The sequence below is a fragment of the Notothenia coriiceps genome, unplaced genomic scaffold, assembly GCF_000735185.1.
Source record: "Notothenia coriiceps isolate Sejong01 unplaced genomic scaffold, NC01 NC01_scaffold00029798, whole genome shotgun sequence".
NCBI classification, from domain to species: domain Eukaryota; kingdom Metazoa; phylum Chordata; class Actinopteri; order Perciformes; family Nototheniidae; genus Notothenia; species Notothenia coriiceps.
The window spans coordinates 40,058-51,546 of NW_011362499.1; the positions used below are offsets into that span (position 1 = coordinate 40,058).

The 11,489-nt window shown below is 39.4% G+C and overlaps 2 protein-coding genes across 3 annotated transcripts; one reads left to right on the forward strand and one right to left on the reverse strand.

Moving 5' to 3' along the window:
• Positions 1-281: 281 nt before the first annotated feature.
• vps33b (VPS33B late endosome and lysosome associated) lies at positions 282-8,526 on the reverse strand. 2 transcript variants are annotated; one of them, XM_010786925.1, is made up of 23 exons: positions 8,440-8,526; positions 7,982-8,089; positions 7,058-7,138; positions 6,909-6,970; positions 6,755-6,804; positions 6,277-6,344; positions 6,144-6,189; positions 5,963-6,057; positions 5,374-5,478; positions 4,669-4,759; positions 4,509-4,586; positions 4,362-4,435; positions 4,193-4,279; positions 4,028-4,118; positions 3,874-3,948; positions 3,734-3,798; positions 3,592-3,646; positions 3,463-3,509; positions 2,308-2,440; positions 1,913-1,986; positions 1,724-1,825; positions 1,523-1,598; positions 282-962 (listed from the first exon to the last, which is right to left on the reverse strand). In XM_010786925.1, exons 2-23 carry the CDS (start codon positions 8,075-8,077, stop codon positions 697-699), a joined length of 1,917 nt encoding a protein of 638 aa, XP_010785227.1. In that variant the 5' UTR covers positions 8,078-8,089; positions 8,440-8,526; the 3' UTR covers positions 282-696. The 2 variants fall into 2 exon arrangements, with proteins under 2 accessions (XP_010785227.1, XP_010785228.1); XM_010786926.1 differs by having other exon boundaries at positions 8,351-8,443.
• Positions 8,466-10,994, forward strand: hddc3 (HD domain containing 3). Its single transcript, XM_010786924.1, has 4 exons — positions 8,466-8,711; positions 9,746-9,801; positions 9,886-10,126; positions 10,773-10,994. Exons 1-4 carry the CDS (start codon positions 8,600-8,602, stop codon positions 10,901-10,903), a joined length of 540 nt encoding a protein of 179 aa, XP_010785226.1. The 5' UTR covers positions 8,466-8,599; the 3' UTR covers positions 10,904-10,994.
• The last annotated feature ends 495 nt before the right edge of the window (positions 10,995-11,489 follow it).

Sequence of the window (11,489 nt, forward strand, 5' to 3'; positions counted from 1 at the left end):
GAAAGAATNATAATTCCTACTATTTGTTTGTGTAACCTAAATACCTTTTATTCAGTTAACAGGCAAACGTGTAAATAGAGCTTTTCTTTGCTTTATCAGGAAAATAGTTTCCTATAATGAAGTGTTTTTGCTCACTTCTGACATGATAAGTTCATGTGATTTATACAGCTGAATATCAGCTATCTTTACAATCCCCAGAACAAGATACATTTAAGAAAAATATAGAAGAAAAAAAAAAATACAAACAAATTAATTTAAAGAAAGAATGTACAAGGATAAGACAAAAGTATTCGTAAGATTTGAATGCATAGTTGCAGTTTAATGTAAGTTTAATATTTCTTTATCGTAATGTTATTAAGAGAAACACAAGAAGGGGTGTAAGGTTTCTGCTGGTAAACCACCATCATGTTGATTTTGATCGCATTTTAAATATCTTAATTGTATTGTATCCTTGTATTACACATTCTTAATGTAACTTCTTACATTTGTATAATTATTTTCTCAATATTTCTTTCATTTTAAAATGGTTTTATTTCAAACCGTAACAAAACCCATTTTCCCCTGGGGTAAACAAAGTATTCTGATATGAATATCTTAAAAGTGCAAGAATAAACTACAAATCACACCATCCAAGCAAATATCTTAAACATATTTAAAAATTCCCCAAATCTTAAAAATGTGTAGCCTGAGAAATCATTAGGAGCAGTTGAGAATACAATAAGGCCGTGAGATTAACTGGTACAACAGAAGAAGTGAAACTCCAAGCAACAGCTGCACAAACAGGAAGAATGAAGACGAAAGGGAGGAAACCATCAGAAGATGACTGGCAGACAAATGTTTACCCTTCTCTCTGCCGAGGAACCGTAGGGCTGAGATCTCAGAGAAGGTGCAGCCACCGAGGAACATGACGAGGACGATGCGCTGAGCGTCGCTCTTTGCTTTTGAATCGGCTCCGTTGTTGCCTTAGGACACGAAACATTTAGCATTCATCAGTTTATTAAGACGTGGCTTTACTTGAAACAAGGTTACTCTGAGTAATGTTTTCACACAGAAAACAGTAGTTCAGTAATCAGATTTCTTTCTCACATTAACCTTACTTTAGGACCACAGCTTACTTGTTTTAACTGTATTGTAATAATGCAAGCTACGACGTCCTACTTCCTGATGTTTTGTGTTCTTTCTGTCAGTTTTCAAGTGCAAATTTGTAATAGTGTAAGCCTTTAGTGAGAATTCTTATTCAATTATGAGGATTAATCGCTAATGATTTCTCTCTTATCATCCCACCACTTAGCCATTAGCTAGTCCCTTTATAAAGTCCTTGTCATTCCATCTGTACAAGTAAAAAGCACATTTGAGTGCATATAAATGGGGGGAAAATTGCACAAAATCTAGTCTGGGAAATCAGGTTTCTCTAACCGTAGTTCCAAATAAGGTGTTTGCAGTTGTTTAAATAATCAGAGTATTGCAGAATATTGCCAGTATTCAACTTCAACATTACATTCATATCTCCTTGTGATCTAACCTGTGACAGCAAATTCATGCCCGTTCAGCAGCTTGGTCACTTCTTCAAGACCAGTCCAGCCGTCCCGATCCAACACCTATAACACGACCACACCAGGAATAATATTACAAATAAGTTTCAACATGGCACTGATGATCTCTCCTTGGTTTCCTCAAACAGTCAACAAGCCATGTGACATCATGCCTCCAGCCGTTTACTCGCCTGCTCCACCAGCTTGCAGCTCAGAGGGACGTAGGCCCCGCTGAAGATGTAGGCCATGTCTCTGGGGACACGTAGGTCATATTCTTCATCTGACTTCGGCACCTTTACACCAAATTGGAACAGTTACTTAGTGACATAATAAAACCTGATGAAAATGCCGTTTGGAGCACGGTAAAGATGATCTTTTACCAGGTTGAGCTTTCGGCTCAGGGCTCTGAAATGGCTCTTCCTCGCAAGAGAAGAGAAGGCATCAGTCAACTTTCCTGAAAAACAATGAATAATACAAATGCAGATGAGGAGAATCAGGAGAAATTATAGGAAGTTAAAGAGAGATGGCCTTCTTCAGCTTAAATATGAGAGATTTCATATATAAGATATTTTTATACCAATAGAAAACACTCCTTGTCTTTATTGTTTCATGTTGTGGTTTTTTCCCTATTTCTGTATATTTTGTTTGTGCACCTGCCATGTGTCATAAGACTGGAAAAAACAAAAGATGGATTACTGTATTGATTGAACTGCTGATGATGTGCAAACTGTAATATAAGTACCACAAAACTAAAACAAGATGAAGCCTGTCTCACCTGCAGTTTTGTCGTTGACCAGTTTGCCCACTTTGCTCTCCATGACGGTCAGCATCTCCCCGGGCTGCTGCTCCACCAACAGCCCCAACTGCCTCAGGTTGGCAAATGTGAGCAGGTGGTCCACTCCATAGCTCTGCAGGGGCCAATCAGAGAACAGCTTTCATATTAACAACAATGGCTCCTTAAATTAGGACAGGTTTTAAGGGGAATGCTTTATCCATTGTCTACCAACACCATAAAAAGACTCAAACCAATTTGATACTGAGGATGTAAATCTTTGTTTCCTAAAATGTACAGTGTAGTTTGAAGCTAAGATATTAACACAGGAGAAAACAGCTTATTTATTGGGCACTTCTGTCGATTTTTGCTCTAATGACAATTTCTACAATACTAACCCCTATGTATTCATACCCAATGTGCTCAGTAGCAGGGAATTACACACAGACATAGCAGAAAGTAGTATGTGTAAGTATATAAGTATAGTATTGGATTAGATTGATTGACCCCAGGGGGAAACTCATTTTCACAGCACTGTAGTATACATACAATATATAAACAACAAACACTAACACAGACAACAACAGATGGTGAAACACATGGCAGTTACACTTAGCGAGGCCTGTTATTTAAGGCAGAAATGGCTGCCGGAACCAATCTTTTTCCAAAGCGAGCCCTTTTATGTCTCAGTGCGCATTTGCCCGGATGGCAGTGGGGCGAGGTACTGATTGAGTGGATGTGTGATGTCCGGTTCTATTGTGGATGCGATGCTTGAGATGGCCCTGTTGTTAAGCATTGTGAGGTTTGGTGCAAGAAGTCCGATTATCCTGGCAGCAGTGTTGGTGACGTCTGTCAGTTTTGTACAGTTGGTGACAGTGAGCATATTGAAAAAGCAGGCGGAGGAGTACATGAGGATGGGTTGGATAATGCTTTGGTACAGTATTAGGAGAAGAGGGGGGGATAATGGATAATCTTTGTTGGCTCCTTGTGAAGATGTCAGTGGTGTGCTGGTTGAAATTAAGTTTATTGTCCAGTGTTACTCCAAGGTATTTAAAGCTGTCGACTGGTAGTATGTCTAATGCCAGTTCATTTGTGGCTTTCAAAAACATAAAATGTTTGATTTTAGGACAAAGACAGCATTTTCATGTTGAATCTCACCTGTAGAAACTGTGTTTTTAGTGAGCGGAAGTCTTTTGGCAGAAGTCCTGTGATAAAACACGGTTTTAATAAAACATTAGAATAATATGAATCCGTTTTTGAATTGATATTTACATAAAGACCACTCACCGTTTTCCGTGATGGACAGAAGACAAAGCAGCCTCAGACTTTCTAGCATAGAAACCTTTGAAAAATATAAAGAGGTAAGTTTCCAGCATTTAATTTTTTATATTTCACCTGTACATATCAGACTGTGTTCAAGCAGGCGCACCCGTCTGTTGATGTGCTCCTCTATGAAAGAAATGCTTTCCCGGATTTCAAATCCTTCAAGTAAAGCTGGAACAGAAAGCGAGTCAGAAGTGAACCCTTTGAAATCATTAATATAATATTTGGACACTTTAGTATTCTTACAGTGTTCTGTCTTCAGCAGCTCCTGAAAGTCCTGCTTAGTTTTCTGCTTCATTATGGATTCACTGGCACCGATGTCTGAAAGAGAATGTCAGTCATTATTATTGGATGTATACAGCACATGCCAGTTGATTTGATTTACTGCTGTAACACTCACGTAGGCTAAGCAGCCGATGTTCCTGTTTCAACCCTTTAAACTCTTCTGACACAAACGTCTTCATCTGCTTTATGTCCATCCCCCGTCGCTTCTGTAGAATCATCACAGTGTTAGCTCTGTCACTCACAGGCCAAGTTATAATGAGGGTTATCAACAATAACTCACATCATATGCCGACTGGAGATTCCTGGCTTTCTGACTGAGAAAGCCAAAGACGTTTGAGAAATGCTCGTTTCTGATTTCGTTGAAAACCTATGAACCAAGCAAGAGTTACAACAGATGATTAACTTAAAGTCATGACCATGGAGGATCTCTAATGTCAGCAGCTTCCTACCTTATCCTGAGAGTTCAGCATGACTTTCATACTTTTGTCAGACGAGGTAACCTCAGGTCCAAACTCCACACATCCTGCAGAACAGACACTGTGATGAGACATGTCCAAATAAATCTGCAGTCAGAGCAGAATCATACAAATACCTACCACATTTGATTCTAAAAATATCGTCCACGAGTCCTTCATACACAACTTGTGAGCACAGAGGAGTGACAAAGTCCACGTCTGCAAACATAGAGACAGAGTTATGGAGGACAGAAAGCACATCTCTGCATGTCGTCCGCTGAGAGGGCACATGCATCCTCACCTCTGTCGATGAGAAACACTTTTCCTATTTCAGCCTTTTGAGCTCTCTGCTCTCCCTCTGCCACCTGCTCCCTCCACGACTCGTACGCCATCTGTTAATAATGGACAGAATTAGGGGCAGTTCACAGCAGACTTTATTTGGGAAAACTAACTATATATTTTTTTCCATTAGACTCCTTTGTTAACTTCCGTAACAGTGACATTTATTACATTATTATTACATGTGAATGACTCACATACATTCAATGCTATGGGCAATCCACTCAGGATACATTTGATTTGGTCAAGGACACAGCGGAATTCTGACTGACTGCAGCAGGATTTGAACCAGTTCCCTCATATTCCGAAGATCAGCGCACCAACACACTGAGCCACAACCTCCAACATCACAACGTAACACTTGTGCTTCTATTGGCTAGCGCTCCAACACATTGTACGTGATGAATAAGGGGCAGGACATCTCTACCTATCGCAACGGAGCCGGCCAGCTAACCAATCAGAGCAGACTGGGCTCTGGTTTCAGACAGAGGGTGAAAAGAGGTGCTGCAGCACAGGCAGTCTGAGAGCAATAAAGAGCTTTTTGAACATTAAAGCATGGAGACATGTCACAGTAGAGGCACAACATACAAATATAAACCTAAAAATGAGCATGATCGAGCCCCTTTAAATATGACCTGACAGTTTTTGGTCGTTGATAATACAGCACCTTGGAACATCGTCCAATCCCATAGACCTTTGAGAAGGGCCCGTAGAGCGAGTGAATGAGGTGCAGAGCGCTGCCGGCGGTCTTCACCCAGCGCTGGTCCCCCGCCTGTGGGAAGAAATACAAGGTGATTCTCATGTTCTGCTTCTCGGGTGCCGTGCTACTGTATGTGCTACAATGACATTTTACTTTCTTATACAAAAAGTATGGTTAATTGGTTAATAGATTGCAAAATGGCGCTTCTTTCCTCACAATTTTCTAATATTTATAGTGATTAATAATGAAAATAATTCTTAGTTGCATCAGATCAGAATTCACATTTACAGCCATTTCAATTTACTGACAAACAAAGAGTGCACAGTGTCCAGCAAAGACAATGGATTTTGGATGATTTGTTTGTATGGTCTGATGTTTTTTTTTACTGCTATCTGACAAACTGTACATATCCATATTTTCTTGCTGATTTAAATCGGACAATTTGTTTCATCTGCCATATTTTTCTATATCATAATGTCAGACTTCTAGTGCAATAAATGATTTGGTAATTTACTAAATAGTCAATCAACTAATATTTCCCATGCATATTATTTACCAGGAAGTTGTCTCGGAAGAATTCCGGCAGCTCCAGACTGATGATGTCATCGTCGAGAGGAAGAAGATAGAAAGACCACTCATCAGTGGTCACATCTGAGGGAACAACAAGTATAACATTTCCTCTCACCAAAACTGATCACTGCTACTGAAACACAATGTGAAAGAAGAAGAATGCTCACCGCCGATGATCCCCTGTTCCTCTAGCACCGCATCGCATGAATAGAACTGCACAGAAGAGGCAGAAGGTTAATATCAAGGACTTCATCCAAAAAGCAGAGCGTGTGCACAACAGTAGAGGGGAAACAGATATACCTTCTTTGGGGTAAAGATTATCTTGTATCTTCTACATTTTCCTGCTGCTTTGTCTGCATTGGCCACATCTGCAACAGGAAGGAATAAACATTACATTATTTAATAGGCTTATTGTACATTATTCAAGGGGGCAATGTTATAACTAAGTAAACATATCATCACTGTCGGTAGCACCTGGGCACCCTTTTTTTAGGTTTTCACTTCAGCTAAAGAACAGAACGTTTCAATGTGTGTTGAGCTAACTTTACAAAAACTTGCAATTAATAATAATCTAAATCATTAAAAAAATAATAATAATAAACTCCAACCATAGCCAAGTTCCTTACAAATTTGAAGATTTATATTTTTTTAAGCGATAAATCAAATGACCTTTTCAGTTAATAAGTATTCTGCTTTAGTTTAACGGTGTTACGACGTATTCATCTCTCTAAATCATAAGCTTCATACTAACCTACAAAACAAATCCAACTCTACTTACCACATATCCATTTCACAGTTTGTATTCTTGGCCGGATCAGAAAACAGAGCCTGCAAGAGAGCAATGCCACATTGTGAGGCAGTCGTATCAGACGTGCGTGTGTGTAATATAAAGGTCTTAGATTATCTAAGAAGTATGAAGTGGCAGGGCTCACTGATCTGAGGTGCTGATAACAGGTTTATATTCCACTTTGTAGAGTTTGTCAACTTCATGTTGCTGTAAAAAAAAAAAAAAATACATTTTGAAAAAGATATTAGAACTGTAGATTTTCAATTGAAAAAGAGACAATCTGACGAGGTTTACCTTTAGTATTGACACATTGGCGATACGATCCAGCGGGCTCATCAAGTCAGGCTCAATGAAGAGGTCCTTCTTCCCCGGCAGCTGTGAGATAGAGAGAGGGGGACGAAGAGATGCTCGCTAAAGTGCTATTTGGCAACATTGGGGAATAAATCATTTATTTAACCAAGTGTCAGGCTCAGCATGTTGGTTTTCAAACTAAAATAGCAAAAAACGAAATATGTGTATGCAATGCTCAGCGCTGGTAACCCTGCTGTTTTGCGAGCGTTATATTTTTTAAATGTTCTTTTGCATGTCAATGTCAAAACATTATTGTCCGACCCTATTTGCCCATTGCTTCCTATTGTAGAAGTGCATCTTTAAATATTAGGCAAAAAAAGAAAAGTTACATTTCCTTTGGTTTTGTAGTGAGTATTTTTGTCAGCAAGACGATCCAGTGGAATTGATTCAAAATAAACTAAGGCGTGTTCATGGCAATGAAGGAGCATATTTCAAAGTGCAACAGTGGGTTTCTAATAGTATTTGGACACCAGTGGAGCTCTTTTTTGGGCGAAGAGTAACATGCTTTGGATATTCAGAAATACTTATTGCTCGTGATTTTTATGTTTTCATAAGATTTGTTGACAATAATGGAACTCACTTTTGTGAGTAGACTGTACAAAAGAAAATGAGTCTGACGTAACACTTCTGACCATCACATGAGGACAGATGGGGCGTGGACAGCAGTGCAACGTCTCCTTCGTAATCGCTCATAGTCCCCTCATTGTAAAGTTTATTTTGGTAATTAACAGTTGTGTATTCAATAGAGGTCCTATTACAAACTTTAACATCTGCATTATTTACATGCCAGTCATATCAGTAGGATGTTAGCAGCCAGATGTCAGCCTATAATACATTATTTTAGGACATATTGTGACTTGGTCCTACCTGTTCCAGCAGGTAGATGAGATGATCTCTGGCCAGCGTTTTTAGCAGAGAGAAGTCAGGGAGCTCCGGGCAATCTCTCCTGGCACTGTGAGCCATTCTGGGCCAACACTGGAACAAGGCAAAACTCACACATTCATTGCACAGGACAAATAAGTGTTAAATAGCGTAAATACTCCAAAAACATGTGGCTCATATAATTACAGAGAGGCTACATGAAATAGTAACACATACAAATGACTAGTATATATGCTGTGGTTCATCTAATAGCTAGGCTAGCTTGTAGGCTAAAAACACATCCTTCACATCACAGGAATATTCAAGACAACGATTACCGTTAAAAAGCTGACAGTTATGTAGAAATAATGTTACCTTAATATTCAATACATAACATATATAAGGGGGTGAATATATGTAGATAAAATAAGCAAAAGGTAGGTTAAGCTGATATTAAAAGCTACCTGCTTCCGTAGCTAAAAAAGCGGAATCAATCGGTCCGTCATCGGTTTCCCCCCGGACACCAGAAGGAGCGGACTGATACACTGACAGCGCGACGCTGCGACGTCGAAAGTTTAAATCACCTGACGCTGTTTCTCTCTCGCTACATGTTATTCTACAACAATGAATTCCGACGCAGTTTTGTTGTTAGAGACCGTGAATTTTGCCGCAGAGAAACACCGTAACCAGCGACGCAAAGACCCAGAGGCAACGCCGTACATTAATCACCCCATCGGTAAGTAGTGGTGCTTTAACCACAGACTGTATAAAGGTTTTAACTCTGCGGTGATGCCTTCAGGTGCTGCTGCGCAATCTTAAAGTCCAACAATGCAGAAATCAAAATAAGACAACTCTGTACTTAAGTGCAATTTTGACGTACTTTATACTTCTACTCTACTACAATTCTCAAGTAAATATTGTAATGTTACTACACCAAATGTTTAATAATAAAATAATATACTGGTCTGAGATAATATAAGGCTTTGTGTTTCACCGTTGACAAGCTACCTTGCAGTATACACTGTAGCGTTTTTAATAATAAAATGTAGCTCCACTTTGACAGCTGCAACATGAAGTGATATATTCTGTAGGAGCTATTGGTTTTGTTTTTTGCATGTCATTTAGCTATATCATGTTGTGGAAGATCTACAAATGGATTTTAAAATAGTTTCTGATGTTTGTCCGAAGTGGCTAGGATACCTGATACTTGGTAAATTACCAGTGTTTCCCCTACCATTGTCTTGGAGGGCCGCTGCGCCCCGCCAACGGAGCCCCGCGTCCCCCCTGAAATTCAAGGTGTTTAAAAATAAATACAAATAATAATCTTTTTTATTTTTTTATATATAATATACCAAATTGGAACTAATCTATATCTACTGTCACTTTTCACATTGAACATGTGCTCTTTTATTAAATAAACGCTTTCCTTTTAAGTTGTGAGTTTAGTGTTTTTGACCTTAAAAAACACTGATGCATTAATCAATAACAACAATCCACAGCTCCTCTCTCTGCTCCAATGGATTTAAAAATTGCTTATGTTGTCTGACCTTCTGCCGTGTTTTTAATGTTATGTATGTCTAGTTTTTGCACACTGGGACAGAGTTGCACTCTGAATCTCGTTGTACTTTTTGTATAATGACAATAAAAGGCTTTAACTTTTAACTAGAAGGATTCTCTCTTCCACACCCCCAACCAAAATTGAGCATAGCAGGGTCCCTTTAAGATATCATGTGGACTTTCCTCTTAATGCTCACTGTGTGTACTTTTAAGGAGTTGCAAGAATCATCAGCCATGAAGGAGGCGTCGCAGACATCGAGGTTTTGCAGGTACGTTATCAGTTGTTATCAGTGAGTTGCTGTTACTCAAAGTGTTTCATGTGTAGCTGAGCCTGTGTGTTGTCTCTCCTGCAGGCGGCACTGCTCCATGACACAGTGGAGGACACAGACACTTCTTTTGCAGAGCTAGAAGCGAAGTTTGGACCGATTGTGGCTCGTATCGTTCAGGAGGTGACGGACGACAAAAGCCTGTCCAAACAGGAGAGGAAGCGTCAGCAGGTGGAACACGCGGCTCACTGCAGCCGCCAAGCCAAAGTGGTGAAACTGGCTGATAAACTTTACAACCTGAGGGACCTGAACCGCTGCACCCCCTCCGGTCAGCACCTGTCTTTAACTGTCAATGGACTTCATGTTTCATGGGATTTATTTCATGTTTCTTAACAAATCCGATTTAGAGAACACGATCCACAATGTGTTATTTAATCTCTTAATACTTTTTGACTTCCCTGCACTTTTGTTGATCTCAGAACCAAGAAAGATTCTCCCCAACTGAGGATGAAAACCTTTAAAACGGTTTAAAAATATCTAGTTTCTTTTTATTTATTTTTATGTTTTAAATACATCATTAATAAACAATTAACTGAAAGAGATAAGGGGCATTTGCTTGGGAAGTGTTTCAGCTAAACGAGGCTTTAGCTACACAGGGAATTCTTTTTAGAGAGAAAATGCATTGTTGGTTTTGTTATAGGATGGATTTGATAAACTCATGACTATACAAAAAATGGTACACATGATAAAGTGTATTGAACTCACCAAAACAAATGTACTCATACGGGAAATAAACCTGTCCAACAACTTTAATGGACTGTATTAAAACTAAAATAAAACTCTGAAAGGAGAGTTTATGTTGCAGTTGTGAGATACATGTAGTAAAATTGTAACAACTCCTGGTGAATTACTGTGTACCGATGCATGACAATGTATTTACTCACCATATTCCTCCCTCTCTGTGTGTTTTGCAGGCTGGACAGCCGAGCGGGTGCAGGAGTATTTTGTGTGGGCCAGTGAGGTGGTGAAGGGCCTGAGAGGAACCAACTACGCTCTGGAGGAGAGGCTGGAGGAGCTCTTCAGACAGAGAGGGGTCCAGCTCTGACAACACATGGGAGAGCACACCATTTGAATTACAATAGGATACATTTATTAGTTGTAAATTATAGAAATAAATCATATTTCATTTTGTTTCAGATGTGTGGTTATGTATTTTTTATTTTTTTTTATAACTAAATTAAGGGTATGTTAAAAGTGAGTAATATCAGTTATTCAATTCAAATTCAACTCCTCCAACAATGCAACATAGTTAAATAGAACATAACACAAATTCAAAAATAATTAAAGCGTTGAGCGGGTCTTCGATGCTCCGCAGGCTGTTGTTCGTACGCCGATATGTCACATAGGTGTCTCGAGGACTCTGCCGTTGGCAAACATGGGAAGTTTCAGGCTGATCGGATAACGTACATAGGAGTTACAGCAGTATCATAAACATTGTGTTTGATGGCGAGGGATCTGTCGCCATGGCAACAGCATTTGATGACACCCCATACGCCTAGATGTGTTGAGGGCTGCATCGTTATCAAACCTGTGAAGTTTTGGGCCGCTTGGAGTTTTGAGAAAACCGTGTTTCATGGCGAGCATTGTGTTTCACGGCGAGCATTGTGTTACCATGGCAATCTGACACGTAG

What these genes read in the sequence shown, in the direction of transcription:
- hddc3 (XM_010786924.1), top strand. Translation starts at nt 8,600, where the DNA reads ATGAATTCCGACGCAGTTTTGTTGTTAGAGACCGTGAATTTTGCCGCA. An exon ending in CAGACATCGAGGTTTTGCAG is followed by an intron (nt 9,802 to 9,885) that starts GTACGTTATCAG and finishes TCTCTCCTGCAG; the next exon opens with GCGGCACTGCTCCATGACAC. An exon ending in GAACCGCTGCACCCCCTCCG is followed by an intron (nt 10,127 to 10,772) that starts GTCAGCACCTGT and finishes TGTGTTTTGCAG; the next exon opens with GCTGGACAGCCGAGCGGGTG.
- vps33b (XM_010786925.1), bottom strand. Translation starts at nt 8,077, where the DNA reads ATGGCTCACAGTGCCAGGAGAGATTGCCCGGAGCTCCCTGACTTCTCT. An exon ending in TCATCTACCTGCTGGAACAG is followed by an intron (nt 7,139 to 7,981) that starts GTAGGACCAAGT and finishes TCTATCTCACAG; the next exon opens with CTGCCGGGGAAGAAGGACCT. An exon ending in GTTATCAGCACCTCAGATCA is followed by an intron (nt 6,805 to 6,908) that starts GTGAGCCCTGCC and finishes GCTCTCTTGCAG; the next exon opens with GCTCTGTTTTCTGATCCGGC.